The sequence below is a fragment of the Bombus vancouverensis genome, chromosome 8, assembly GCF_051014615.1.
Source record: "Bombus vancouverensis nearcticus chromosome 8, iyBomVanc1_principal, whole genome shotgun sequence".
Lineage (NCBI taxonomy): Eukaryota > Metazoa > Arthropoda > Insecta > Hymenoptera > Apidae > Bombus > Bombus vancouverensis.
Window position 1 is genome coordinate 2,716,311 of NC_134918.1, and position 27,344 is coordinate 2,743,654.

Here is a 27,344-nt window from a genome sequence, read left to right on the forward strand (position 1 = left end):
AGCTATTATTATTCTCCATCATCGCTACAGTATTAGTACTTTAGACCAAAACTGTATTGGTTTATGGAATAGATACATGTTATCTAAATACATGTTCAACGCATGGAAATGTTTTATTGACACTAATTAAGTTTAATTAGGTTTAATAATTTCCTTTAACTTAGACCACATGTAACAAATTTAAAATATTGCGTACTTGAGGTTGATGAGATTAATGATTTACGAGTGAAAGTGTAACTTTATGCAAAAGATGTAAAAACTTATAATTATGTAAGAAATCAATTTTCATAGTTACACTCTGTAAGACATAGTAAAGCATCAGCTATTGTAACAAGATTTACAACTCAAAAATGGTCTATGAGCTGAAGGCCACTGTATTCGCTCAAAAATATCTTGCAACGAAATGTATGCTTTAAAATGGCTTTTTCAGAACACAGATATTCAATGCATACGCCACTAAGCGACCTGCTTGATTAAATAACATATTTCTAATACACAAAAATATAATGAACAGCGTTGTTTCCTCGATATCAAAGGACGACGGTAAAATGTCGCACATGGCTATGCACAAATGCGGATGTTTTCATCTTCAGTGAATAGCTATGAGACCCGACTCCAAAAGTTTTTGCAATTTTGCTGCTACGTCTTTATTTTTCAGGTGGCTATAAATAGAAAAATTATAATATTAATATAAAATGAAAAAAATTGTTCTAATATAATAAATCTAATGGATTGATTATACTTACTCTTGTAAAGCTCTAGGATCGCTTTGCATCTGCTCTAATATAAGTCTCATCGCAGGATCCCGTAATATACTTTGGACTTCTGGGTCTGCCATTGCTCTCTTCCTTACTTCCTCGGGATTGGAACTAACAGAAACGGCACATGAGCGATATCCTTCTAATGCCTCGCTATTCGAAGGATCTAATTCCAATGCTTTTTGGTAAGCAGTAAGTGCTTTTCCTTGTTGTTGCATTCCCTGTAATATCTTCCCTTTCCTTATCCATCCTTTGATAAACTTGGGATCAATTTCAACACATTTCTCGCAATCCTTCAACCCAAGATCGAACGCTGCTAATTTCGTATAACAGGCAGCTCTGTTGCTATAATATTTTGGGTCATCTGGATTTCTTTTGATAGCCTCTGAGTAATGTTTTATAGCTGTTGGATAATCACCCTCTTTGTATTTTTCATTTCCAAATTCCTTTTCTTCTTCTGCTTTTACTGGGTCAATATATGCTTTTCTTTCCTCCTCTTTGATGATTTTATCAATATCCGAAAGAAGAGTTTTAATTTCGGGTGTTCTATGTTCTGACATAGATTTCTCATAATACACTTTAGCTTGTTTCCAATTTTCCATCTTTTTGTATGCATGTCCAATTCTAGTGAATGCTTTAGCTATTAACTTGAAGTCTGCTCTATTTTCTCTTCCAACTTCAATGGCCTTTTCACATTGAGCGATACATTTATCATACTCTTTTTGTTCAAAATATACTGCTGCTATGTTTAGTAAGTAAATAATTTCTGTAGGATCTAATTCGACTGCTTTGTTATAGTGTTGAAGAGCTGGTTCAAACTTCTTTTGTTTGTAAGCATCATTGCCTAATTGCTTTTCACGCTGTGCAAGCTTCTGAGGTGTATCACAATCTTCTTCTTCTTTCTTCTGAGGCTTAGGCGATTCTTGTTTAGGTTTCGGAGGTTCTGATTGCTGAGATGAGTTAGTTTCTAGTTCTATGCCAACATCCAAATTCATTAATACACCAAGAGTCAGAAGTACCCGTTTGTCTGTTACCATCTCAACAGCAGACCCTGAATTATTTTTGAGAGTATCTAGAATTTTTAAATATTCTGGATCTGATAAAAGGCCTTTGGTTCTGGGATCGTTTGCAAGCTTCTCAAATACATCTGGTTTATCGAAGGGATTTGACAGCATTAATTGTTGAGCTTTCACATCAGCCAAACCACTTTGTAGTTGGGCATTGTCAGGGTCATGTTGCAGGCCAGTTTCATATGCTTTGATAGATGCATCTAATTTACCTAAATAAGCCAATGCAGTGCCCATACGTGAATATCCTTTTCCCCAGTCAGGCTTTAAACTTATAGTTTTCTCAGCATCTTCCACAGCTTGGTAGTACATTCCTGCTTTAGCATGTGCTGCAGATCTATTACTATATAAAACATGATTATTTTCATCTAAGGCAATTGCTTCTGTATAATGTTTAATAGCCGCTTCATATCTTCCTTGTTGTAAAGCAGCATTACCTTTCTGTTTTAGTACATATGCCTGCAAATTTAAATTTAATAATTTGGTATCATTAAATTGGAATCTCAAGGAAACAAGCAGTAACAAAAGATCGAAACGTCCTTTCTAGAGAGTTATAACAATGTTAACTTGGAAGCGAAAAATATCGTTTATTTAACGAGCATAAAAAATGTTCAATTTTGTATATAAACGATCATATCAAAACAAAAAATTAAATAAAAAGAAACAAGAATTGATATCTTTTGTAGTAATCTAATAGAATGTACGAGAAAATAGCGCGACAAGCAAGGAATAAGACAATTCTTAAAACAAAGCGTGTTCAATTAACAGCATCATGGATAAATACAGTGCCTTTCAAATTAGCAACTTTTTAACCTTAAGGAATGCGTGATAGTAATCAACGTGGCAAGAATGTTTACCTGGTCCATAACGCTTGACTTTAGAACAGTAATACTTTCGTTCTATTTTTCGGAACTCGTTCTTTTATGCTCACGAAGATACGTGATGACTCGTGAAGTACACTCGAGCCGGCGCAGATTTTCAGAAAGCTCCAGAAATGGACAACTAGCGCCTCTTCTCAATTGTCGAGAAACTAGTTATACGCAATGCCTTCTTGTGATTATATTCTAGAATTTTCTAGTACCTTCGAAAAACATTCTGTCCTTCTTTTATATGCAACTTGATTGCCAACCTAGTTTCACATTTAATCCAAATTATACTATATTCGTTTGTAAAGTATTTTCTGCTTCGCAATGTATACATATATAAATTATATTTATTAACATTTTGTCGACTGTTGGTACATTACATTTTATATATGATTATGTCTTACTATCGCGATCTCTCTATACACATATGTATATTCTATGTGTAATTACATAATATTATATCTTCATTTATATTTCATCATATTTTATTACTATAACCATTATTACTGTATTTACATTTCTTCCTAATTTATAATTTAATCTTTGAAAATATGTTAAATAAATACATATATATGTGTATGTACTCAAACACAAACAATCATAATTGTAACTACGTCTCTAAATTAGATATTTAGATTTTCTTTAACAGAATTTTGGCCTTTAATTCATGTTTCGTATGGTTTATTATTATAATTTTTATGTATGAACTTGTATATACATGTAGTAACGTATGGATTCTTAGAGTAAGGACAAGTAATGATGGTAAATTCAAAGTTTAGTGTAGTTTAATAAGTGATATTCAATAACAAAAGGAATATAAATAGAGTTTATTCTAGTTTAATAAGCGATATTCAATAACAAAAGGACCGACTATAATATCGTCGCACGTCGATTCACACTTTGTGTCCGCTCAACTCACACTCTGCTTCTCAACTGACTCTCTGGCCGTTGTAGCATTCTTTGTCTTTTGCTAGGCCCACTGCACACGTGTTCCGCGGACGCTCGTAGCCAGGGTCACGTAGGCCTTTTCGGCGAAACTATTTATTTGAAGGACCGATAATTGATGGAGCCGACAGCGCCTCGGCTCTCGCGACATTGTCTATAGTTAACTCGATGTTTCTTAGGCCCGATACTACATACATTACATTACAAATGTATTATATACATTTCACTAAAAAATGGTTCCAATATTACAGTCTAAGGACGCTCAGATTTACGATACAAGTTAATCGTAGAATCCGAACATGGAAGCGTATTAAATAAAAAAGGACATATATGTGCATATATTATAATGATTCACGAACGTAGGTGCATTTTAAGTACGATTAGTACGAACAACTTTGTGTGGTAAAATGTTTAGTGTCCAAGGTTGCTTGATCTGACATTACTTTCGTTGCCACAGAACCTGGTATTTCCATCAGCAAACTGGAGTAACTGGGGAATCCCAGATATTTGTCGTGTTGCATTTTTTCGTTCGTAAGCAGTTCGATAACCGTAAAATTATCTCTAGAATTATATTTCGCACTCGGATATTTTATCATAGAATTCAGAATATTTTTTGTTACATTACAAGGAACATAATACATACATACTTTGTAAAGATAGAAGATTCAGATTATTATATTTTTAATGTAAATAGAACATAATATAAATGAATTACTACTTACAGCCAAAAAATTAGTAGACGATTAGTAGAATCCTTTCTTTTCCAAGAGCCAAATATATCCCGGAACCTGTGCACTTCGCAGACCGAACTCCCCCAAAAAGGAATAAGTCTCCAGACTTCTTAGAATGCCTAGACCATTACACATTACGAACTCGAAATAACCAACAGCCGGTCTTTGCTCCATATTTTTACGCCGGCTTTTGCAAAATTAGCTATAACATTTCATCCTTCTTTGAGCTTTCATATTGTATTTTTTGTATTTATTGCCTAATAATCAAAATCGAATCTTATATGTTTGCTAATGCTTGTTAACAATCATTCGCTATTCGTATTTATCGGCAAAAGAAATTCTAAAATCTATGATACATTTTCTAAGACTTTTTATTACTAAAAAATAATTATCATCGTTATGTAACAACGTTAATGTTATCCTTCTTTTACTGCTGATACCGTAAAAACAACATATTTACGATACTAACAAAACTTGACTATATACAACAATAGGGAGAGGGGGAACGAGGAAATTAATACACGTTAAACATTCACAGTAAAATACCGAAGTATTCTGGCGAAATAAAGCTCAGTAGAGCTTTGATACGTTCTTTGATAAATAGTCCTATTTATAAGTGTTATTTCGGTCTCTTTATCTAATATAAATTATGTGTATGTACACCTTAAAATGAGCAATGAAATTACGAGTGTTCTGTTACATATTACTTTTTCTACTTTTTTATATCAGCGTAGATTCTTATTTTAAGTCGCTTCCAAACGTACGGATGTCACTGCTACATTCTCACACTATTCGAATAAAAAAGTCTGATACTTTCTTCTATATTTACAGGACGAGATCCTATGATCTCCTAAGCGTAAATGTAAATCCTTTGCAGTCGATTATCTATATTGCAACGATTCTATTTGTTTCGAACATTATCGTTTCTCTCGTTACCGAAGTATAGTAGTTGCTTCTTACTGAAGCACTAGACATTAGCATTAGACATATTTATGTATTTGCTCGTCCTTCGTTACCTCGTGTATTCTTTCGTTTTCATCGTCTTTACAATACGTTTCACATTGATTTTGCTAATTAGCTTTAAGCAAATAAAACATATTCGATTTGATGTGATTAATACTTGCACTTGTCGGAGTTCAAACTATCTCTGTCTACCCTATGTACCCGTATCGTGATGCATCGTCACGACCATTTGTCAAGACATCGTCGGTAATGATTTCTCGATGATATTATAATCAATTAAATAATCCATCGTACAACAAGCCGAATTGTTGATCTGATCAACGTATCGGTAAATATTTCTATACTTTGACACCGACCACGTTTTGTCGAAGTCGCACGATCGCGGGTAAATAATTATTAGCTGCAGAGCTTTCGTCTTCATCATTGTTGTCGGAATCTGACTCTGGAAGCGGTTCCGGTGTTGCGCCCAGTCTTACTAATTCCCTTGCGAGTTGAATATCGTAGCACAGAGCTACCTGATATGCAGTGAGCCCTGCGTAGGTTTGCGTATCCAAGCAAGGCTTGCACTCCTGAAGGAGGAACGCGATCACTGACCGACACCCATTCTCCACAGCGAGGTGAAGAGCTGTTCTCCCCGCCAATGCTTCTCTGGCTTCAAGATCCGCTCCGAGGCGTAGCAGAAGCCGTACCAACTCTACTTGACCCGATGAGGCGGCTATGTGCAAACACATTTCTCCTGAAACGCAAAGTATAACATCTACATAAAATATTGAACGATTAACATATGATTTATACATGAATTATTAACGTATGATAACGTATGAATGAATACTTTGTTTGAGGCATTGTTCTACGATTAAAAAAAGATCATTTATGTCAATACACGTTCGTGCGTCTTTAACGAGGGTGGAAACGCGTACTTTTCATAACGATGCGACCGAGTCACATGCTTCTACAAGATATAGATAGAACTAGGAAGACGTGGTGAATCATTGTCGTCGGAGGTTTGGCTGGCGTCCCGCGGTCCAAACTAGGTTCGTACCGATCAAAGTAACTGCTAAAATTAACCTCCCTTGTTACCATCGGCAGCATGTACATTGGCGGAATATAATTACTAATTTTGTTGCAGCTGAACTCGCCTCGCAACAGGGAGCTTCAGAGAGCTGATCTCTACCGCGCAAATATTTATGTTTCTATTCTTATCGAGACGTATCGATGCACGATGCGCGAAACGCAATTGCGTTAGAAGTACATAAAGAAATAGATTATTTATGTATTTCGAAATTTCTCGATACACTTAAACGATATTGTATTGGCAATTATCGATTTGCTCTTTATTATGGATGATCCTCTTAAGCAAGGAGATTAAATTTTCATCGGATATTTCTTCAGTTTTTATTCCCTAAAAATAGAGAATCAAGAGCAACGAAAGAATCGTTAAATTTCTTTTTCCTTCCTCGTTTCGTTCTCTCCGACGAAAACGTTCAAGGGTGAAAGCATATACGTGTCCACCGATTTCCACGCCATTGTGGGGTTTCCCAAGTCGAATCGAGTCGAACCGAGGCAAGAATATCACGACACGCAAATAGTCGCGCAGGTATTTTTAAATATCAAAAACATCTGCTTCGAGCTTTCTGTCTCATCGCGCGCCGCGCGTGATGTAACGCGCGTGCACGCACGCACAGACGACGCGCCAAAATTCCGTCGCGTGTATTCCGAGCTTAATACCGCAACACTCTTTTCTCCTCACTTTCTTCTTCCCCTACCTAATTGCTTCATCCGTGAAATTCTCTAGGCGCGTCTCATCGACCGAATCACCGCGACTACACTTGAACCCCTAACGTTTCTGCTCCACTATTGAATCATACGTATCACGAAAGGCCGTATGTCTTTCTAATTTAAGCCTAGTTATTCGAGCATGTGCTTTTTCGTTCGCTTCGATAAAATTACACACGCGAATGTTTACGTTTTTCTTGACAAATCGATAAGACGTAAAGCACGTCGTACGTCACCGGTATGTACGTACGACGCAACGTAAGAATCAAGTAACAGACACGCGAGCTTGCGATTAGATCAAAAATCCATAGCAAAAGCGTAGCTTAATTTATTTCGTCATGGTCCAAAATCAGCCGTTACGCCAACAGCTTGCCATTCCATGTGTACATCCATTTTATAAGCCTAGAATGGAGTATATGGATGACGTTATGTGGGAATTCCGGAGCTTTGTAAAAGAGCTAACGTTCAACGTTCGATTATTCAGGCATCGCAATTTGAAATATTTAACGTAAAACCACGGATATATCAAATTAGCATAGCAAAAGGAAATCTTGTAAATGTAATTACACTGGAGTCTGTGAAAGATGCATAGACAACGGATACAAAAGGCATAGTGGAAAAGATTTCTGACTAAACTTTTCTTCGAAGCATCCGTAGCACATTTAGCTGTGGCTCGAATTCTCGTTTGAATAGTCACTGAAAAGGAAGCTACTTTGGAATTACGAATAACGCGATTGTTACTTGGAAATGTCTCGAAAAATATTATCTGTTTGAAAGTGACGAGTGGCATTGATCACTTTTCTCAAAAATATCATGAATCGTCAATAATGGGATTATACTTAACTTCATGGAATTTCCGAACGAAATAAACGGAATAACGGATCATTCTCGATTCTCGATGAAATCATGGGAAACCCGCGCATAATCGTGGTTACAGAATTGTTCCCCGTGTGCGGCGCGCGCGCGTGCGATGCCAATGACTGTTGTTTCATGCGGTAAAAGTTGTTAGGATTTTCCGAGATGCTTCGTTTGTCCTTTCCGCGAGCGATACTAAACCCGTGTCACGCGCGTTTCCTGCCTCCTTGACAAAACATCTTATTCCATGGGTCTCTTTTTATTGTCCATTAATAAGAACAGGCTTTATCCTCGGTGTTTTTTGTGTCATACATCATCGTCAAATGTTCAAGGATTTAACGAATGTACTAAAACTACTTTGTGTTGCTATTCTATTCAGTTATTCATAAAATGTTGTCGCTGATGAGATTTAAGCAGAATAAACAAACAAATGTTAATTCATTGAGAAATGTTTGAGTAAGCAAAGTGAAATGGAGAATATGAAAAAATGAAAGGTATGAATTTACTAGTTACCATCGTAATTCCTCTGTTCTAGGTTTTGTGGCAGGGCAGGTATTTCCTTTGCTTGGCGTAGGTAATTCCTTTCAACAAGTGTTAACGGATCGGTAAGGGCTTTCGCGGAGGCAAGATCCCCGGTAGCACACGCCAAATGAAGGGCTGTGTTTCCGCTAAAGTTCCTCAATGTCGGGTTTGCACCTGCCAAAATAAGCCGCCTAACAATCCTCGGTTGTCGTGTCAATACGGCCAGATGCAGGGGCGACTGGCAGTCATCGTTCAGGATATTTAAAAGGCAGGCATGTGGCGCCATTCTTATCAAGCTGAACGCAGCTTCCAGAAAGCCTTGCACTATGGCCATATGAAGTAGCCTGTGTGAGAGAGAGAGAGAGAAAAAAAATAAATGATTACTAATGGCTTTAAGGAAAGACGTTTGCATAAAGATGAAAAAGAATGTGTTGCAATTTTTCGCTCTGCAATGGGTAATCGCGATATTACATCGGTCATTGGTGGAGATAATGTACGTATTTACGCGAGTAGGCTTCGACCTCGAAGCGCCACTATAATTTCTTTTCCTCATTTCAGAGTTTGTTTCACAGTTTATTTTCTCTGTGCAAAGGTCAATGTTTCGTCATTCAATGACGACGCGTGCAACGTTTTGATAGAATTTTCTAATTGTATAACTCGTATTACACATTATAATACGAAGAGAGGAAAATGGCGTAAAAAAAAAATTTGTATATAATTGTTTGAAGTTCCCCGGAAGTTATCCCTGAAAGGCATTGGTGCTATCGTCCCCTGTCGCCCTGTACTCTCCTTGACGTATCACAATTTGAAAGGATCTCTTGGACGTGTATCTCGCGATTGCAATAATTTAATTGATCAATGTGCTTCGCCTTGCGAAAAGCGCATGAGACGATCGGCCGATCTACGTGCATACGATGACGCGTAACAATATTTGCTTCGATTAACATATTTCTCGTATGATCAGAAAAACAACAGCTGTACTTGATAAAGGCATTTATCTTAAAATACCATTTGTCATATCATTTAAACGGAACGATGGTACAATTATCTTTTTTATTTGTTTTGTTTAAAATTCTTAACATCTACGATGCTTTCTTTATGGGACTATACATATGTATTACGTGTATTATATAAAACAACACTTCCTACGTGTTAATCGATACAAGGAAACAGGTTATATGTAAATCAAGTCATTGTTTCATCATACAATGAAAAACATCCATTGAACGGAATACGTTATTATTATTGTAACATCGACCGATACGCTCGAAAACAATAATGTCACTTAAAACTCTTGAAAGTAACGCGGGCTACAGGTTGCTTCGAAACGGAGCATGCGCCGATCTGCATATATATACGTGAAATTAACTATCACTTTATTTTGCTCGCTAACGATCTCGTTAGTCATATCAGAAATTTCAGAAACATGACGTCTTACGATTCTACTTGTGACGCACATGACACGACACGTGCCAACTTAATCGGAATTTATATATCGTTAAAACTAGGTCAAACTTGTTTTGAAAAGGAGAAATACATAATATCTAGATTACTTACGTGTCACCATCGTCGTCCTGAGTATAGTAGAGCTGCCAAGGTTCCTTATTGAGCGGTTTGTCAAGAGATTGAGGTAGATCGTGTCGCAACGTTGAAGCATCTTCTTGCTCGAGTTTCTCGGAGATTACCGGAGTCAATTCGACGGTAGGTTCAACCTGAACCTTGCCGCTTGCCAGAGGATTTAATGTAACTTGTTTCAATGTAAGCTGGCTCAAGCTTTCGCTTAAGCCAAGATCCACGCCGCTATCTGCTCTCATTGGTTCCGGGGCGACGGGTGCGGTTGTTGCAGCATTCAATTCGTAGTCGCACAGCTCCGAACTGATCTGGAGATTGCCACTGGAGAGAAATCCGGAATCGGCGTGGCTCGAATTACGTTGATCTTCGCACTTTTGTTGTTGTTCGTTTTCTGGAACATTGTTCTCCATCGGTGTCGTTCTCGGCGAATGCCACATCTTTTCGATATCAATATTCAATCCGCGGCCGAAAATCTACTTATTTCCCGCTTTGCCTGAAGGAAAACTATCATGCGACTTGTATACACATATACACAGACACACAGAGCGACGCACTGTGTATACACCACTATGTATACTTCTCTAAAATCTTGACACGGCGAATTTATGTAGCTTTCCGTGCGGATGCTTTAATCGACTATTACGATTTCGTTCGATTGTCCTTCCTTCTCTGAACAAGAATACATTCGTCTCTGTTTCGTTCGTTCGCAAGCGACGCCACTGCTCCGTTTATTCGAGCAATCATTCGATTGTCGTTCGCCTCGAACAGCTGGCTTCTTTACGTGTATTCGGTTTCTCGTTGTCGTCGCATTCTCGTTTTGACTGTGTGTTCGTAAATAACGGTGGCTAGTGCACGTCGTTCCACGATAATTTCGCGTTCATCAGAAAATTTCACGTATTAGTGAGGAAGACGGTTTCAAAGGAAAGGTTAGGTCTGTTGAATAAAAGTTTATGTTTCTGACGGAGAACTGTAGAGAAAGAAAACAAAATAATATATACTTGATAACCGTGCAAATTTGTAATTGTATCGAAACTCCACTCAACGCGCTGTCTGGAAACCAACTAATCGTGTAACGTTAGGTGACGCGCTGAGTAACTTCCACGATGGCCGCTTCACACAGTGGAACCTCTGGCGGTATCAGCGGTTTGTGAGCTCTCAAAGGGGAAAGGTAGGGGTGGGAAAACCCATCATCCTCTGGCAGGGCCAGCTACGCGTATACACTGTGTACTCAATTTAACTTGGCATTCTTTAGATAACCAGTTTAGAAAAAGAAAGCGGAGTCGGAAACTCCATAAAAGAAATCCCACCTTATTTACCGCAAATAATTTCGCAATTTTACACGGAAGTAGTTTGATGGATTATTTCATTCCATTAAGCAAATCTTTATCTTCCGATATATCCGAACATATATCATAGGAGTATTTCTAAATAAATTATCAATTATTATTTATGAAATTACTTTTCATGTAATGTACAAAACGATCTAAAAGAAAAGCAGATTCAATGCTAAAGTTTACTACAGTATCTGATCGGGCGCAGAACAAATTTTTCGACATCGTGTAACATTGCATACGAACGCGCATTTTCTCTTTTTACAGTCATTTACCTGGTCGTAATTTATCTACTTGACATTCGTTTCTTTACCTTTATTAATTTTTACGAAGTAGAAAGACAGGTATCCGTTTGCTAACTGAGAATGAAGAATCTAATGAACTATGGCTTAAATCTTTATTTCGCATTTGAATTATCGATAAATTCAAACCAAATTTTATTAAGTACTTAAGGAGTGACGGGAAAGCGTTAAGTTATTGTGAACGAGCATGTCAAACGTATATGTATATGTTTCTGTAGGAACATGCAGATTTCACCGTTCTACTTTCTTTTTGAATTGTCAATCCATATGATGCACACTCGCTGGAAATTCCATCGGTATTTCCGACTTAGAAGATTTACCGATGTTTACAAATAATTTCAAATACTACGGATTACAAAGTAATATAGCTAGAAGACACGTTGGTACGATGCGCTTTAAAAGTGAATCTCGGTCCTGTTCATGGGAGTTTAAATACGGTTTTCCCCAAAGATGGTTACTAACACTCGACCTTAAAACAAAGGGAAATCGTATTTTTTATCGTCCGTTACACAAATCGCTAGTACACCGATAATCCCAGACTGCTGTCATAATATGTACTTTCTTATTTCGGAAACAATAGCTACTATTAATGTACTACATAAATGAGAGTGAAAGGCCACTGTGGATTGATGAAGGTTGTTAAAGCATTTGTAAATGATAGACTTAACCTGTAGACCAATGACAACGAATTATATAATTTTATGTAATCGTTGGTTAATAATAAATAGAGTATTTTTCATGAATACTATTTCTGTTTGTGCAATTATATAAATTTTTCCTTATCGACCTGATAATGTGTGATTTATTGATAAAAATTTGTCACTGACCTTGTGTGAAAAAAGATGTGACCAAACTTTTTTATAGTAACGATGAATGAGAATTCGGTGCGAAAGCTATCTGGGAAAAACCTAACTGTGATAAGCTCAGTACGTATACATACACATTATATCTGCATTGTTCACGAATTCATCTGAAAAATTCATCGATAGATACACCATTCATTATCAATAACTTAGCTATCGCACTTTGAATTCACTTTTTGTACATTGTATATGTATCAAGTGCGTTCACACGATTTGTTTTCTGATGTCGATTTTATTTTCATCTATAAAGTCTAGGAAAGTCCTCAATGGTAAACAAGTTTTTTAAAGAACAATAGCATCACTTAATTACTTGTATTCTACAAGGTTAAACATATTAATGATGTTTTAAGTGTTCAAAGTCTAAAGAAATACGATGACTCAAAGTTGAAGCGGATAAAGTATTAGGTCATTTTATTGTATCCTTGTTACGATAGAAATAAAAATAAAACATATTATATCTTTTACGAATCAGCTCTGTAAATTTTTTATATGTTATATTGAAAAGTATTATTTATACAATAATCTGCTTGTCAGATATTTAAATTATTTTCGAATAAAAATTATAAGCAGGTTTAAACAAAATACAAATAATTTATCGGAAAAAGTGACTATATATTTCTTAAGTGATCACTTACCCGTTTGAAGATGTCAAGTCGCAAGTGCAACAAATGAAGATCACGTTAGTAGACTTGATCGATTTCAAATGAATTGCTTGCATCGTCTTTTGTCAATAGGGAAGAATCCGTAGTTACATATATTATTCTATGTATAAGATTAGGTTAAAAATAGATTAAATCTTATGATAGAGACAAACAAAGTAACGTACTTGAGCACAAGGCGCAATGCAGCGCATGCAGACAAGCTTCCAACTGTTTGAATCAACTGCGCGCTGTTATACGGAATTTAAGTTTACACGGGAAATTCCTAATGAAAGTAAACATGAATATACGGGCTCATAAATTTTTTAAACGCAATTTTGAATAAAAATAAATCATGCACTTTCTTCTATATAAAATTAAGATTTAAGTGTTTTAAATACTTCATAAATATATATATTTCAATAAAATTTGGGTCTGATAAACAAAGTATTTTTTTTATGAATATAATTTTTATTTTAACAGAATATAAAAATAATAATATCATGTACTCTTATGTTCAAGAATTCCTTGTCGTATCAATGGTTCACAAACAGATCTTGGTAGCAAATGATATGTATTTTTTTTTAGCAAAATAACTTGGCCATCATCTAATTCCAATCTTCCAAAATCCTCTACGCATTTGACCTGAAATAATATTTCATTTTGTACATTTAGCTGTTATTAGAACAGAGTTTGAGTATCTATTTTATATATACCTCTACATAAGGAGTTTTTGGAGGTACCATATTTGTTGTTAGATTAAACCCATGGTCTTCTCCTAAAGATCTCATGTATTTAGCTAAAGACTTATTATATGACTGAAACCATTGAATTTCAGCATTTAATAAATTGGAATTTATTTCTGGTGGTAGAATGCTCCCTAATTCCCATCGTAATTCTCTTAGTTTTCTCATTCTGTTATATATGTATGCTAAGACACATCTTTTATTTCTTTTTAATGCTGTATGTCTCAACTGTACTGATGGCAATAATGCCATATTATCATCATTCCTAATGGCATTGCTGAAAGTTTATTCAATAATAAGCTTTTTCTACGTTTTAATTTTTACATTGTTATACCTTATACAAACCTATCTGCTACATTTGCATCATAGAGACATTGCATCTCCTGTAAAACTTCTTTAACAAGTACCTCCTATAAATAAATCATTTTTTTAGATCATTACTTAATTATCTCTAATATCATCATAACATTATTTTATCATACAACCTACATTGAATGGTAATATATCAGAATATAAATCTAGTTCTGAAATAAGCTTAAAGCCTTTTCTTCCATACATATTTTAAAAATATAGTTAAAAATATATATAACTACTATATACTACTATAAAAATATATATACTACTGATAATAATAAGTACCAAATTTTTTGAACATCAGCTGTTGAGTACAGTACTACCGACTGACTCTAATAATGACTACATTTAAAAATGACCAGTTCCTACATAAACTAAGCCATTCATGTTAAATGGTAGTGACATCTACAAAATCTTTGAGTCTAGCGACATCTCACGTCAAATTAAACATTATCGAAAACATTTAGGTTATTTTTATAATAATAAACTGTGTTTAGATGCAATAACAAAAAACTCTTTTATTGAAATGTTATCGCTTAGAAATGTTATCACAAAGTTACAAGCATATTCGCAACAAGTAACATATTGTACAAAGGCTATCACGGAAAAAATCCATCCAATCATTTCCAAAAGAAGTTATGAAGATGAAAATTATTTTTACCAAAGACCGCGCGAGGTATGGCTAGAAAATTTGGATACCGTTGAAAGACAAAAGTTAGGACTTGTTTTTCTACATCCCGACATTTATGGAGCATCTCCTAGGATAGATATAATTCATGAAAACATACGCTGGCAAAGAATGTATCGCTTTGTGGTAATTATTACATCTCATTAATTACCCCTATTAGTCTTAAATCAAGAATGACAAGATGGGTAAATTAATTTTTCATTTTAGTGTTATGCACATACAAAAGTACGTTCAGAAGTAAGAGGTGGTGGCAAGAAACCATGGCCACAAAAGGGATTAGGTCGTTCCCGTCATTCAAGTATACGTTCCCCATTATGGAGAGGTGGTGGTGTAGTACATGGACCTAGATCTCCTACAACTCATTTTTACATGCTTCCCTTTTATACCCGAGTTGCTGGACTTACATCTACATTGTCTGTTAAATTAGCTCAAGATGATTTGTATATTGTTAAGGATTTGGAAATTCCATCCAATAAACCATCATATATTGAACAACTAATAGAAGAGCGACATTGGGGACCTTCTGTGTTGTTTGTTGATACTGATGATATTATGCCTGAAAACATCTCAGAAGCAACTGACACAATAAAGCATGTAAATTTAATGCCTGTATATGGTAAGTTATATATTAATAGATTTTGATGTTATTTAATTTATATCACCTTCATTATAAATTTATTTTCCAGGCCTGAATGTCTACAGTATGTTAAAACATAATACTTTAATTCTTACTGAAAGAGCTGCACGTTTAATTGAAGACAAAATATTGTACCATTTACATAGGCCAGATTATCATAAATTAATGGCGAAGTTTAGACTTAGTCAGCAATAGAAATTAAAAAATAAAAGCATGAAATATCAATCTACTTCTTTTCAAATTGCATTTATTTTCTGTAACTGTCATTAATTTCTTATAACAATTCAATATTATTATCAATATCAGTTTTAAGCTTATTTATATCAAAACAAAATTTTCATCCCTAGTTGAATAAAGGTCACTTCTTTCTTAATGTTGGCATACTAGTTGACTTTTTAGGAAGAGGCTGCAAGGACAAATGTCAATGATATTAAGAAAAATATAATACCGAATTATAATTATATAAAAATAAAGACCCTTACTGCTGGATGAGGATCTTCACCTAACATTTTTTCACGAATGGCCCACCTTATGCTTGCATGTTTAGCTTCCCCAGGAAAAGACATTTGTTTCCATTCCTGTTGATACTTTTGATAAAGTAAAACTGGATCTGTCTTTTTAACATTTTTACTTTTTTGGATGTCTGGTTGCAATCTCCATGGTCTAATAACTATATTGAAATAAAAAAGTAAAATTGTATTTATATGTTGTAATTTAATTGTATTTATGTTATATTTATGTTCATATTTACAATATGATACATGTTAGAAGCTTACATGATTTTGTTCCAGAATGAGTATTTTTTGTAGATGATGTACTTTTTGTGTGGCTGCTTCCAATATATCCTTGCTGATGGTCTAAAATGTTTGGTGCACTCATAGGACGTACTGATTGCAAAGGTGTTGATTTTTCTTGAATCTGTATTTTATCATCTTGTATTTTTGTTGTACTTTGTGTTTCTATATGGAAATCTTTTTTCAAACACCCCTCATATTTATTTTTACTTTTTAAACAAGATTTATTATCTACCTCTATATTATTACATGGCATAACAATAGATTTAACATTGCAATGATCTTCTGTTCTCATGGATTTGGATTTTGACTGTATAATATTCACTTTGTGACCTACATTTGTATAGTTTTCTTCAAAATTTGTAGGATTTTCATTTTCTTTGTCACTTGATAACTTTGTCACTATTACCTTTACAATGGTGTCATCAAAATAAGAATTAGAAGAATTAGTGGATATAGTATTTTCAACTGAATGAAACTCTGTCTTTTGTTCTGTAAGAATTTCTTGAATCATATTTTTTTGCTTATCTATTATTTTTCTCTTAATTTCTTCCCTTTTTTGCTGTCTTTCACGATCTTTTATTTTCCTATACAACTTTAAATCTTGTACCAAGAAAAAGGAATATGAATTAGAATCAGTATGCAACAATGCTAGTTACAATGTGCATAAAATATTTAAATATTAACTATTATAAAATACAAAAAAAAGATATCAATAATATTACCTTTCATAAATGCTTTAAGTTGTTGTGCTGTAATTCCAACAAAGCCCAAAGAATTAAGAAGAACAAGTACTTCTCTTGGGTCATCATTCATAATTGATAAAATAATATTGATTTTTAACAATAAACGTTAGCAATAAAAATTGTGACTGTTTGTTTTCATACTCGCTATTCAAATAATAGAAACGTTGAAGTCGGTGATTTCACTCACCATATATTATCTATAATCGTTTAGAGGGTCATACGAATGTTTATTTAAGATAGACTGACTCAAAATATTGAAAAATCATTTTACTATTTAAACGTTTTAATGTTTTCATTGAGAAATACAAAATTCATGTATTTAATTTTTTAACACACTGTTATTATTTACATACAATATTTTATAAGCACAAAATCCTAAGTGAGTGAGCACTCTATAGAAGCGCTAGAGGCTTCCAATTGAAATTTAACAGAATTTCAATCGCCATCTCTTGGGAGAAGTATAAACTAAGAGGAGCGTCCGGAGAAATTTAAAGAGTGGCTGGAATGTACTATAGTAGATCAGGAAATCAAACAAATTTATAAGAAAAAGAATGATAAATATTAATCATTGTAAATATTGAAAGAAATAAATAACATGATCAAGCGTTTCTCTTACATATAAATTTGTTTCTTTCGCTACAAAATATTCCAAAGATATTTATTCTATAAACAATATAATCGGTAACTGCGCAGAACCTTTCACCTGCGCTTGATTTAAGATTAACGGAGCATGTTTAATTGTTCATCAGTCTGAAAACTAATCTTCGTAGAAAATGTCGTCGGTAGCATATATCGTTTTTCTGCTTGCCACAGCAGTGGTAAAAAGCCGCTTTACAGGTAATCCTCTCCTTTAATCGTATGCATTAAAAGTTATTTTTCACTATGATTAATAGATTCGAAGTGTATTAGAACAATTATGACTATGATTGCTTCCCAGATATATGCGCCTCAAAAATTTATACATTGAACGTTCCGCACGTAGTGCGTAATGGAACTGGACCAATCGATCTTTCCTGCATTTACAATGTCACTAAAGACGAGAACGGTCTTGTAATAAAATGGTACCATAACAAAGACCAAATCTATCAATGGATACCGCCAAGTAATACTAAACATAATTGAACTTTTTGAGTCGAGCGACCCTGTTCGATATATGATGTTTTTTCTTTTTATTGTAACCCAACTATAGTGCCACCTCAGGATATAGGAGTGATAGATGGATTTGCTGAATATCCTGAACAAAATTTAAGACATTCTAATTCACAATCTATAATACATTTGAAAATGGCCATGATCGAAATGAGCGGAGAGTATACTTGTATGATTAGCACCTTCCAGGAAGAGGACACGAAAGGAACAAAAATGATTATTTATGGTAACTCTGTGATTGTAAATAATAATCGAATAATTTATGTGACATATAACACTATTACTTAATATTGTATTACAGTGCCAGAAACTAATCTGTCCATTCATGTTTCTTCTTTCAATAAAAGTCATTTGAATCTAACATGCGTAGCAAACGGAGCACAGCCGCGACCGATACTAAAAATTTACATAGAAGGAACTGAAGTCAATAATTATTATGATAAAACTGTAGAAGCAATAAAATATAAAAACATCCTTTTTGCAACACGCAGTGCAATCGTAAAAAATCCTTTGGAACCATTGCTATTAGAGTGTGAAATTTCTATACCACACACGGATTATAAACGCAGAGAAAGAATCGTTTATTATCCTAGTTCGATTCGTTCCAATATAGGCATATAAACTAAAAAGAAAATGAACATATGCATCTAACTACCTTTTTCTATTTTCAGTTCAAATGTTATCACAGATTAGTAACGCGTCAAGCTATAAAATTGGTGACGTTATCCTCATCATCTACATAGTTTACATATTATTAAAGTAAATAAATGTATAAGACAAAGAGCTTAAGACTTCTATGTATGAAACTTGATGTATTTATGTTATTACCAAATTCTTCACAATCTTTTTAGGATTATAAAGTAATTAGTTCTGATAGATCTATATTCGTACAAAGCGAATTCTTATTATAGCAAAATTTCAAATCAGAAATCTCTCTAAATATCATGTCAAGACAGAAAATGCAATTGCGTGTGCGTTAAGGATTAAGGCGGAAACAGGAGTTGGTGGGGAGATATATCTTCAACCAGCGGTCCTCGGAAAGATTATCACTTGCCGTTCAGCGCTCATCCACAAAGGATTCGTAAGTTGGCATCTTCAAAATTGGCATTTCAAGTCGTGTTGTTTAAATTTAGATAAGAAAAATTGATTCGACATAAATTTGCAGTGTTATACGTGTACTGTTCTATCATTTTTTTTATAATTCTTTTTTATTTGAATTTAACAGAAAGTGTATAACATGATAGACGATATAATAACTACAGTTATTATTTTATTTGACAGTGAATTATCGAACCAGAAAATGAACTGCACTTATGTGGCACTATTTTTCATAGGTAAGTCATATTTACTTCTCATAATAGAAAATGTATTTTTTTAATATTTATTATAAGTGGAAGTATTCTGAAATTGATGAAATAGTTACTTTGCTCGAATATCCTAAAACAGATTTAAAATAAATCGGATTAGAGATTATAATATAATTTCCGCTTGAAGCTGATAACATCATTATACAGCGCACCACTTAAAGCAGTTGTTACGATGTTATTGCATTTATTGCTGTACTTCTCATTAAAGAAGATAAAACATAAGTACAGTCAATTTTTTTAATATTTTTTCTTTATATAATGTAAACCGGAAAAAAGGAGAAGAAGAAGAAGAAGGAACTCTAGTCGAAATATGCATTAGCTTATGCCCTATATAGATGCAATAACTTGTAATTACTTGCTTAACATTCATTGATGATCGTACACCTTTTTCGTAACATACATAAATGCATCAAATACGTTCCTTTATACTTTTTTAAACAAATAATTTTTTAATAGTGCTTTAAATATTGCTAACTCGGTTTTCGGCAAATTCTTTTAGTTAGAATAAAATAAAATGTATATATAAATATAAATAAGAAAAACATATTTTTTGCAATATAGTATGCGCATTATGGGTCTTTGGAGAAACTTTATCTTGCGAACAGTGTGGCAGAGAATGCGCCGAGAAATGTGGAACACGACAATTTCGTGCTTGTTGCTTCAACAATATGAAGAAAAGACAATTTGATCTTGGATTAAAATGGAGGATGAGACCACAGTTGTATACGAATTGGTTGTATCCGAATATCGACATGTACTGATTATTTGTCATATATTTTGTACTTCTATGCCGGTATGCTTCATCGAAACAAGAAAAACGTTATGTACTCAGGGATAATTACTTTAATTATTGTTATAAATATTTTTATTTTGCAATGCCGTTGTTCTAAATAAGAATATTTAATGTACCATAATTTTCTTACGTTATCAAGTGCAATAAATTAAATATATCGAACACTTTAAATACACCGTTATTATTTTTTATTTTTTTTTAGACCATTTTTAAAGCATGTTAGGAAAATAAAAGATAATGAAAAACTCCCTTCATAAAAAATATAATATTTATTTTTATATTATTTTTACATTCGATATTTACATATATTCACATACACTGTATTTAAGCAATCCAATTTTTTATACGTTTCATTATTTTTTTTAATGGAATTGACTGCTTACTTCCATCAGAACAAATTTCCAACTTGTCTAATAATCTTTTGCTTTTATTTCTAATCATATTCCATTTTAATTTATCCAAACCAGGATACGATTCTTTGTTTAGAAGTATCATTAAATCTGATATATTATTCACAGCATCGAAAGTAATTAATCCTTTTGAGGTATTTTTTACCATTAAATTTTTTTCGGAATTTTTCTTCTTCTTTTTGGTTACAAATTCGTCTCTTACATCATCGAAATAAGATTCTCGATTACTGCCCTTAATATATGCCGTATTTTCTTTTGTTTCTCCGATTTTTGTGAATATTTTATTTCTATCAGCTATTGATGTATTTTGAATATATTTTAAATTAAAAGTATGACGATCTACAATTTCTACAAGAAATAAATTTTATAAATATATTATATATAAATAATATTTCTTTTTATTATATGATTCGTAAATTTGCTTTTATACCTCCTGCATCATCATTAGAGACACCATTTTTTATCTCACTTGGAACTGAAACATGTATAGCATTTTTATTTTCAACCCATGAAAATGTATTTTCAGATTTTGTTTCTTTGTTGTAATCTTGTATATCACAATCCAGATCTTCATCTGAATCATATTCACGTGGGGTAATTAATTTAAACATTGTATTCTTTAATCCGTAATTGCTGGGAATGCTATATAAATACAAATTTTTTAACTATAACAGTTTTATATAATAATTTATTATATTTATTTTCTTTTACATGCCTTGAGATAGGGTTATCTATCCATGGTACTGATAGCCATGATTTTAAATCATTTGTAAGTTCGTAGTCTTTGGGTAGCCAAGGTAATCCAACAAATTCAAAAGAGTATAGGTATTGGTATAAGTCATTATACCATGTACATGCTTTCTTAACTAGATACCTTGACAAAATCCTGTAGCAAAATATACCAATACTCCATAGCTATAGTTTATAGATTTACACTATGTAATACAAAAATAACATACCATATTCTACTAACGACAGCAAATGCAATGATAGCAGTAGACCAGGCATGACCTAAATTTATTCTACATTTAAGAAAATATGCAGCATGTTTAGAGACCTGTTCCAAACGTAATATAAGTTTTGCAAAACCTTGTGTTTTAACCAAAACATATTCTACCATTTGTTTACTAGATAATGTAATATATTTTTCATCTATTCCAACGTAGCTCTTCAAATTTTCATATTCCTTTTCAAGCGATAATGACAAATATTTGAGCAAAACTTTATTTATTTTAGACATTGATTTGACACCTTTGTCATTTCGAAATTTTCTTTTCATACGATAAATTAATCTGCTTAAAATTGCTGCTTCTTTGTGCAATAATTCTTGAGAAGTTATATCTTTTATAATTTTGTCCAGTGTTAATAGAAATGCAGATGCATCTAATAGTGACAAAAATAAAAAAATATCATGTACTTATTTATTAAATGGAAGATTATTCGCCTTTCGTATAAAAAATTTATATCACATTTTTTATTGTTTTATTTACAAGCAGAATTAAACTTACCAAATTTATGACGTTCGATACGACAAGTTGCATTGGGAGGACGTTCTAATTGCATGCGATTCCATATTGCTTCCATGCTGATTAATTATTTTAAATATAATTGATTTTTAGTACTAATTATAAAATAAGAACATAACCTCACTTCTTACTCATGTAATACAAAGAACGCGCTAATACATTTTATTTATTTTTATTAATGCCTTATAATTTATAGTGTGTAAATTGAAATGAAGCATATACGCTCAAATTTACATAAATGTAATATATATTCGTGCGAATACATGTATACGCATGTAGCCAATGCTATCGACAACAATATACTGTTATTCCTCGAAAATCTGTAGGTGGAACAGGGGTAGGTCGAGACAATACAGGAGAACTTGGTGGAAGATCAAGAGGAAGTAATTTATATACACCACGATATCTGAAACCTCCTTGCACAATAGGACGGTACATTAAATTTGTCCATGACCCGTGACGTTGTGGCGAATTTGCAGGTTGTTTAAATCTCCAATACACAATTAAAATACATTAATAAAGGCGCAAGTAATGAATGTATTACATTATGTATGAAATCTCTATTATGTTCAGATTCAATAAATTGCTATTAAATTCCTACCTGACACCTTTTATTGGTTCTAATTTTCGTAAATATGGTTGATTAGTTCTTTGTTGAACAATATTTAATAAAGGCCAGTTACATGTCGTTACTATGCAACCGATTCTATTAAAATGATCTAGTGGACAGAGATCACATATTTTTTTATCCATCATAAATCACTTGTAAATTTAAAAATTAGTAAAGATTTATTAATTCTAAAAACTAATTGAATACCGCGATTATCTTGAGCGAAGGGGCTGAATATTGTTATAATAACATTTGTTTTATATTTATTTATATATGAAATGTATACTAATATTTATATACAATACAAAGTTCAGATCAAACATCATTAACACTGAACAATAAATACTTTATTCGTGAGGTAATTATATTCGAAGGACCGATTGGGATTGGGGTGTAAAATAGGCGAGATATGGTTCAACAAGCATATGATAAACACGGATAACACCTGATTGTTCCAACGTAAAATAATCCACCAGTAATAACAGGTGCCCTGAAAACAGGACCGGCTTCATAAGGAGCTGGGACTGGTTTAGGTATAGGTGCACAGGTAATACACGGGTGACCTGTGCAGGGTGGACAAACGAAAGGGCGTGGGACGCAAGGTAAGAGTGAAGGTCGAGGCGGACATGGCATGCAGGTGACTGGCATAGGTGGACAACAATTAGGTTTTGATTCCAATTTGCATGGTGGAGTAGGACACGCATAGCAGCAAACAGGTTGAGGCGGGTACGATATAGAACAAGGTGGGCATTGTGGATCCATTGGTGGACAGCAACCGCAACTAAAACAATATTTAAGCATTCATCAAATGATAAAATGCTTCACCCTTTCGATCATACCTTTCGATCATCTGTTTTAAATCGTTTTTCCCATAAGGTCGTTCACATTTTGTCATTACCGACATTTGACTCGGCAATGTAATTTGCAATTACACGACTACAAATTTTATTAATCTTATTAAAATAAAAGTCTGAAGTTTGGTATTAAAATAATAGAAAGGTGTTGATAGACGATTAATAATCTTTGTAAATATAGACAAATTCAATTATTACGTGAAAGTAAATTGTTTATAGTTAATGTATTTTATTCATATATTCATTATATAAATTTATTAACGACGCTGGTGTTCGTGGAGTAATTATTGCCAATGCTGCTTTAAAATGCTCTTTAGTGATTATAGTAGCATTTAAATCTTCTTCAAGTGCTTTCATAGCAGCTTCGTGACAAATTGCTTGGATTTCTGCTCCAGAATATCCTTCTGTAAGATCAACTAGATCTTGAATATGTACATCTTCGGCGATTGGCATATTTCTTAATTTTATATCGAAAATCTCTTGTCTGGCTTCATAATCAGGTAATGCCACGTATATTATCCTATCTAAACGACCAGGACGAAGAAGTGCCTGTGAAAAAGCAACATTTTAATTAATAAACATCTTTGATAAATATAGCTGTTTTCTAAAATGTAACTAACTTTATCAATTTTATCGGGTCGGTTAGTTGCTGCCACTAAAGTAACGCTGCCTAACGCAGTAACTCCATCCAGTTCTGTTAATAATTGTGCTAGAACTCGCTCTTGCACGTTGCTTCCGGCGCTTGACGAAGAACCTCTTTCACTTCCTAGTGCATCAATTTCATCAATAAATACTATTGAAGGTGATACTTGTCTTGCTTTTCGAAATATCTCTCTTACGGCTTTTTCGGATTCACCGACCCACTTTGAGAATAATTCTGGTCCCTGAAAACATTGTATTTTTTATCTCTTTTTTTTTTTTTTTGATTGGAAAAGTTTTAAATTGAACTTTAGTATGCCTAACCTTTATGTTTAAAAAATTTACTTTACTTTCTGTTGCAAGAGCTTTTGCAATCATTGTTTTAGAACAACCTGGTGGACCAAACATTAAAACACCTTTAGGTGGAGTTATACCCATCCTGAGAAACACTTCGGGATGGCGCAGTGGCCACTCAACAGCTTGTTTTAATTTTAATTTTAGGTCTTTTTGACCTCCTATATCCGACCATTGGATGTTCGGTACTTCTATTAAAACTTCTTTCATAGCTGACGGCTTTGTGACAGTTAAAGCATGTTCAAAGTTTGATATCGTTACTTTTAACGAAAGATCAGTGTTAGTTTTCTGTTGACATTTTACAGCATTCAGAACTGCTTGGGAACATAAACCATATAAATCGGCGCCGACAAATCCATGAGTAACAAAAGCGATATTTTGTATATCTTCTAAGGATAAAGTGTTCGGTATTTTTGATAACATTTTTTTAAATATTTCTGCGCGCATATTGGTAGTAGGTACATGAATTTCGAATTCTTTGTCTATTCTACCAGGTCTTCTAAGAGAATTATCTACAAGATCCAATTTCGAAGTTGTGGCAAGTATTACTACATTATCATTTGCATTTTGTATTCCATCAAAGAGTGCAGTCAATTGTGAAAGTATTCTTCTTTCATGATCTGTACTTGAAGTACTCCTTTTAGGGCATAAACTATCAATTTCTTCTATTAGAATAATGCTTGGAGCTTTATCTTTAGCTTCCGTGAAAATATCTTGCAATTTTTTTTCTGTTTCGCCTGAAGATTTGCTATAAATATCTGAACTGTAAATAGTGGTAGAATTAACATCATATTGCGATATCAAGGCATTGGCGATAGCAGATTTGCCAACACCAGAGGTGCCATATAATAATATTCCTTTACTAATGTAAAAGTTTCCAATACTTTGGTACAGACCAAGACCAATATCAAGAACATCTTTGATATCTTCTATTACGTTATCATATCCTCCAATATCTTGTATTTTAAATTTAGATTTTTTATTTTCTTCTTTTTTTTTTTCTTGCTCTTCATTTAAAATCGTCCATTTTGTGTTGTACAGTGCTTTATACAATTTGGTATTACGTGTTTCATCTGTTATGCTCAATTGTTTAAACCGTTCAGATAATTTAACATTTTCACAGTCATCTGATATAACTTTGACAATCTTATAAATTAATTTCTTGCCATAAAAAGGCACACTGAATTTATTACCTATAGTAAATACTTTTTGCTCATTATGATTCTTAAGTATTATGTTAAGTTCCATGGTTGCTTCTGGCAATATATGTTTCCCAACACTACAGATTACAAATTCCTTGGCAATATCGACAGAAGAATTTAATTTTTCGATTTTAACATAACCTCGGAGGTTATTTAATTCTATTGCTGTAAAAAATGTATGGGTAGAAAAATTTTTATATAGATTTTGGAAGATTCAATAAAAGATTTTACCATGTTTTGTTAACGAAACACTTGTTAAACTTTTATCCTTAGTTGGCCAAGCAGTTTTAACAACTTTACTTTCTCCAGCAATTACAAGAACACAATCCCCTATTGCAATTTCACATAATTGCAAAGCAGATTGCGATATAAATACCATATCATCCAATGCTCTTACATGAATATTTTTTGGCTGTTCTATGCAAAGAAACACTTATATAAAAGTAGTTCAAACAATAGTAAATATAAGAGCATATATACCTGATAGATTATATGTTTCTACGGTACTATATAATATACCACCGTAAATGAAATTATGATTCCATGTTACAAGATTAGGTGGACAATTAGTGTTATGTACTTCTAGATCCTTTAGTGTCAAGATGCTCTGACATGTTTCACATGTCATCCAAGGAGAAAGACTTTTCCTCCCACTTTCTTTTCCTTTTGGTATCATTCTGAAACGATAGAAATAATTGGCTGGACATAATTCATAAAACGTTTCCACTCTACTATCTTTTGACAAAGCCTTTTGAAACATGTTTTATTGAAAGTACTAAATAAGTATTCAGGTGGGAGAACATAACCTCTAAATCACATACAAATGCTTTGTATCAAATGCAGTAAAAGCAGTTTTTGTAAAATGCGTACAAATTTACACGATTATTCTCAACCTGCAATTTTTAGTATCAAAATCAATATAAAAATATAAAAATCCATAGAAATATTTACAGAGAAATGCCGTCCGCCATGATAACATGTCCTTGCTCGGCATGCAACACCTAGACTATATACATATACATAAATTCTAATAAGTGGATGATAGCAATGGTTAACAAATAAAGTATTCAATGATGATACACGAACAACATATTCATTTTGAATGACGTCACAGACATTATTCCGATATATATAATGTAAAATATTCATTTCATTTATAAGTGGAAAGATATTACTTTAACATTAGAGATTTTAATTATTTTTTCAGCGCAGCTAAATAAAGTTAGGTCATACTTTTTAATTCCATGAATTAACCCGTAAATAAATAAAAATATCCTACTTAAAGG

The 27,344-nt window shown here is 33.3% G+C and overlaps 10 protein-coding genes across 14 annotated transcripts; 3 read left to right on the forward strand and 7 right to left on the reverse strand.

Moving 5' to 3' along the window:
* Positions 1-94: 94 nt before the first annotated feature.
* On the reverse strand, positions 95-2,917 carry Stip1 (Stress-induced phosphoprotein 1). 2 transcript variants are annotated; one of them, XM_076620592.1, is made up of 4 exons: positions 2,683-2,917; positions 2,263-2,284; positions 747-2,168; positions 95-662 (listed from the first exon to the last, which is right to left on the reverse strand). In XM_076620592.1, the coding sequence occupies exons 3-4, from the start codon at positions 2,135-2,137 to the stop codon at positions 590-592; spliced, it is 1,464 nt and encodes a 487-aa protein (XP_076476707.1). In that variant the 5' UTR covers positions 2,138-2,168; positions 2,263-2,284; positions 2,683-2,917; the 3' UTR covers positions 95-589. The 2 variants fall into 2 exon arrangements, with proteins under 2 accessions (XP_076476707.1, XP_033204180.1); XM_033348289.2 differs by having other exon boundaries at positions 747-2,284; positions 2,683-2,916.
* A 582-nt stretch (positions 2,918-3,499) lies between these two features.
* LOC117164883 (NF-kappa-B inhibitor cactus) lies at positions 3,500-11,387 on the reverse strand. Its single transcript, XM_033348297.2, has 3 exons — positions 10,041-11,387; positions 8,475-8,827; positions 3,500-6,066 (listed from the first exon to the last, which is right to left on the reverse strand). The coding sequence occupies exons 1-3, from the start codon at positions 10,490-10,492 to the stop codon at positions 5,669-5,671; spliced, it is 1,203 nt and encodes a 400-aa protein (XP_033204188.1). The 5' UTR covers positions 10,493-11,387; the 3' UTR covers positions 3,500-5,668.
* A 2,252-nt stretch (positions 11,388-13,639) lies between these two features.
* Positions 13,640-14,678, reverse strand: LOC117164889 (DNA replication complex GINS protein PSF1). Of its 2 annotated transcripts, none has more exons than XM_076620595.1 (4): positions 14,575-14,678; positions 14,281-14,345; positions 13,906-14,212; positions 13,640-13,834 (listed from the first exon to the last, which is right to left on the reverse strand). In XM_076620595.1, the coding sequence occupies exons 2-4, from the start codon at positions 14,313-14,315 to the stop codon at positions 13,691-13,693; spliced, it is 486 nt and encodes a 161-aa protein (XP_076476710.1). In that variant the 5' UTR covers positions 14,316-14,345; positions 14,575-14,678; the 3' UTR covers positions 13,640-13,690. The 2 variants fall into 2 exon arrangements, with proteins under 2 accessions (XP_076476710.1, XP_033204195.2); XM_033348304.2 differs by having other exon boundaries at positions 14,425-14,663.
* mRpL4 (mitochondrial ribosomal protein L4) lies at positions 14,660-16,103 on the forward strand. Its single transcript, XM_033348299.2, has 3 exons — positions 14,660-15,103; positions 15,185-15,593; positions 15,664-16,103. Exons 1-3 carry the CDS (start codon positions 14,675-14,677, stop codon positions 15,807-15,809), a joined length of 984 nt encoding a protein of 327 aa, XP_033204190.1. The 5' UTR covers positions 14,660-14,674; the 3' UTR covers positions 15,810-16,103.
* On the reverse strand, positions 15,845-17,543 carry LOC117164887 (uncharacterized). 2 transcript variants are annotated; one of them, XM_033348301.2, is made up of 4 exons: positions 17,134-17,543; positions 16,391-17,011; positions 16,143-16,284; positions 15,845-16,020 (listed from the first exon to the last, which is right to left on the reverse strand). In XM_033348301.2, exons 1-4 carry the CDS (start codon positions 17,222-17,224, stop codon positions 15,984-15,986), a joined length of 891 nt encoding a protein of 296 aa, XP_033204192.2. In that variant the 5' UTR covers positions 17,225-17,543; the 3' UTR covers positions 15,845-15,983. The 2 variants fall into 2 exon arrangements, with proteins under 2 accessions (XP_033204192.2, XP_033204191.2); XM_033348300.2 differs by having other exon boundaries at positions 16,097-16,284; positions 17,134-17,535.
* A 339-nt stretch (positions 17,544-17,882) lies between these two features.
* On the forward strand, positions 17,883-19,113 carry LOC117164888 (uncharacterized). The gene is made up of 5 exons (XM_033348303.2): positions 17,883-17,991; positions 18,092-18,256; positions 18,344-18,529; positions 18,605-18,895; positions 18,975-19,113. The coding sequence occupies exons 1-5, from the start codon at positions 17,928-17,930 to the stop codon at positions 19,064-19,066; spliced, it is 798 nt and encodes a 265-aa protein (XP_033204194.1). The 5' UTR covers positions 17,883-17,927; the 3' UTR covers positions 19,067-19,113.
* A 130-nt stretch (positions 19,114-19,243) lies between these two features.
* On the forward strand, positions 19,244-20,634 carry LOC117164892 (trissin). Its single transcript, XM_033348310.2, has 3 exons — positions 19,244-19,384; positions 19,585-19,637; positions 20,232-20,634. Exons 2-3 carry the CDS (start codon positions 19,604-19,606, stop codon positions 20,429-20,431), a joined length of 234 nt encoding a protein of 77 aa, XP_033204201.1. The 5' UTR covers positions 19,244-19,384; positions 19,585-19,603; the 3' UTR covers positions 20,432-20,634.
* A 79-nt stretch (positions 20,635-20,713) lies between these two features.
* LOC117164882 (nucleolus and neural progenitor protein) lies at positions 20,714-22,523 on the reverse strand. Its single transcript, XM_033348295.2, has 5 exons — positions 22,382-22,523; positions 21,833-22,256; positions 21,589-21,759; positions 21,304-21,515; positions 20,714-21,221 (listed from the first exon to the last, which is right to left on the reverse strand). Exons 1-5 carry the CDS (start codon positions 22,455-22,457, stop codon positions 20,788-20,790), a joined length of 1,317 nt encoding a protein of 438 aa, XP_033204186.2. The 5' UTR covers positions 22,458-22,523; the 3' UTR covers positions 20,714-20,787.
* Positions 22,524-23,255: 732 nt separating this feature from the next.
* LOC117164842 (uncharacterized) lies at positions 23,256-24,038 on the reverse strand. Its single transcript, XM_033348226.2, has 2 exons — positions 23,849-24,038; positions 23,256-23,790 (listed from the first exon to the last, which is right to left on the reverse strand). Exons 1-2 carry the CDS (start codon positions 23,911-23,913, stop codon positions 23,424-23,426), a joined length of 432 nt encoding a protein of 143 aa, XP_033204117.2. The 5' UTR covers positions 23,914-24,038; the 3' UTR covers positions 23,256-23,423.
* A 30-nt stretch (positions 24,039-24,068) lies between these two features.
* LOC117164877 (ATPase family gene 2 protein homolog A) lies at positions 24,069-27,142 on the reverse strand. 2 transcript variants are annotated; one of them, XM_033348286.2, is made up of 6 exons: positions 27,010-27,142; positions 26,539-26,735; positions 26,290-26,475; positions 24,827-26,223; positions 24,484-24,747; positions 24,069-24,412 (listed from the first exon to the last, which is right to left on the reverse strand). In XM_033348286.2, exons 1-6 carry the CDS (start codon positions 27,027-27,029, stop codon positions 24,083-24,085), a joined length of 2,394 nt encoding a protein of 797 aa, XP_033204177.1. In that variant the 5' UTR covers positions 27,030-27,142; the 3' UTR covers positions 24,069-24,082. The 2 variants fall into 2 exon arrangements, with proteins under 2 accessions (XP_033204177.1, XP_033204178.1); XM_033348287.2 differs by lacking the exon at positions 27,010-27,142 and having other exon boundaries at positions 26,290-26,470; positions 26,539-26,678.
* Between the last annotated feature and the right edge of the window lie 202 nt (positions 27,143-27,344).

Bases quoted from the DNA above. Each gene is read 5' to 3' on its own strand.
- LOC117164892 (XM_033348310.2), top strand. From the start codon at position 19,604: ATGAACTGCACTTATGTGGCACTATTTTTCATAG. The intron at 19,638-20,231 runs GTAAGTCATATT...TTTGCAATATAG, and splicing joins TGTGGCACTATTTTTCATAG to TATGCGCATTATGGGTCTTT.
- LOC117164883 (XM_033348297.2), bottom strand. From the start codon at position 10,492: ATGTGGCATTCGCCGAGAACGACACCGATGGAGAACAATGTTCCAGAA. The intron at 8,828-10,040 runs GTAAGTAATCTA...TCTCTCACACAG, and splicing joins CAGGACGACGATGGTGACAC to GCTACTTCATATGGCCATAG. The intron at 6,067-8,474 runs GTAACTAGTAAA...TTTGCGTTTCAG, and splicing joins AGAACAGAGGAATTACGATG to GAGAAATGTGTTTGCACATA.
- LOC117164889 (XM_033348304.2), bottom strand. From the start codon at position 14,493: ATGTATGGAAGAAAAGGCTTTAAGCTTATTTCAGAACTAGATTTATAT. The intron at 14,346-14,424 runs GTAGGTTGTATG...ATTTATTTATAG, and splicing joins CTGATATATTACCATTCAAT to GAGGTACTTGTTAAAGAAGT. The intron at 14,213-14,280 runs GTTTGTATAAGG...ATAAACTTTCAG, and splicing joins GATGCAAATGTAGCAGATAG to CAATGCCATTAGGAATGATG.
- LOC117164882 (XM_033348295.2), bottom strand. From the start codon at position 22,457: ATGGAAGCAATATGGAATCGCATGCAATTAGAACGTCCTCCCAATGCA. The intron at 22,257-22,381 runs GTAAGTTTAATT...TGTCACTATTAG, and splicing joins TATCGAACGTCATAAATTTG to ATGCATCTGCATTTCTATTA. The intron at 21,760-21,832 runs GTATGTTATTTT...ATTTTGCTACAG, and splicing joins GCTGTCGTTAGTAGAATATG to GATTTTGTCAAGGTATCTAG.
- LOC117164877 (XM_033348286.2), bottom strand. From the start codon at position 27,029: ATGGCGGACGGCATTTCTCT. The intron at 26,736-27,009 runs GTAAATATTTCT...CTATCGTTTCAG, and splicing joins ATGGCGGACGGCATTTCTCT to AATGATACCAAAAGGAAAAG. The intron at 26,224-26,289 runs GTAAAATCTTTT...CATTTTTTACAG, and splicing joins TGTTTCGTTAACAAAACATG to CAATAGAATTAAATAACCTC.
- LOC117164842 (XM_033348226.2), bottom strand. From the start codon at position 23,913: ATGTCGGTAATGACAAAATGTGAACGACCTTATGGGAAAAACGATTTA. The intron at 23,791-23,848 runs GTATGATCGAAA...ATATTGTTTTAG, and splicing joins TTAAAACAGATGATCGAAAG to TTGCGGTTGCTGTCCACCAA.
- LOC117164887 (XM_033348300.2), bottom strand. From the start codon at position 17,224: ATGAATGATGACCCAAGAGAAGTACTTGTTCTTCTTAATTCTTTGGGC. The intron at 17,012-17,133 runs GTAATATTATTG...TCTTGGTACAAG, and splicing joins ACTTAAAGCATTTATGAAAG to ATTTAAAGTTGTATAGGAAA. The intron at 16,021-16,096 runs GTAAGGGTCTTT...TTGTCCTTGCAG, and splicing joins GTGAAGATCCTCATCCAGCA to CCTCTTCCTAAAAAGTCAAC.
- Stip1 (XM_033348289.2), bottom strand. The intron at 663-746 runs GTAAGTATAATC...TTCTATTTATAG, and splicing joins GATCCTAGAGCTTTACAAGA to CCACCTGAAAAATAAAGACG.
- LOC117164888 (XM_033348303.2), top strand. From the start codon at position 17,928: ATGTCGTCGGTAGCATATATCGTTTTTCTGCTTGCCACAGCAGTGGTA. The intron at 18,257-18,343 runs GTAATACTAAAC...ACCCAACTATAG, and splicing joins CTATCAATGGATACCGCCAA to TGCCACCTCAGGATATAGGA. The intron at 18,530-18,604 runs GTAACTCTGTGA...ATTGTATTACAG, and splicing joins AACAAAAATGATTATTTATG to TGCCAGAAACTAATCTGTCC.
- mRpL4 (XM_033348299.2), top strand. From the start codon at position 14,675: ATGTTAAATGGTAGTGACATCTACAAAATCTTTGAGTCTAGCGACATC. The intron at 15,104-15,184 runs GTAATTATTACA...TTTTCATTTTAG, and splicing joins AAAGAATGTATCGCTTTGTG to TGTTATGCACATACAAAAGT. The intron at 15,594-15,663 runs GTAAGTTATATA...TTTATTTTCCAG, and splicing joins AAATTTAATGCCTGTATATG to GCCTGAATGTCTACAGTATG.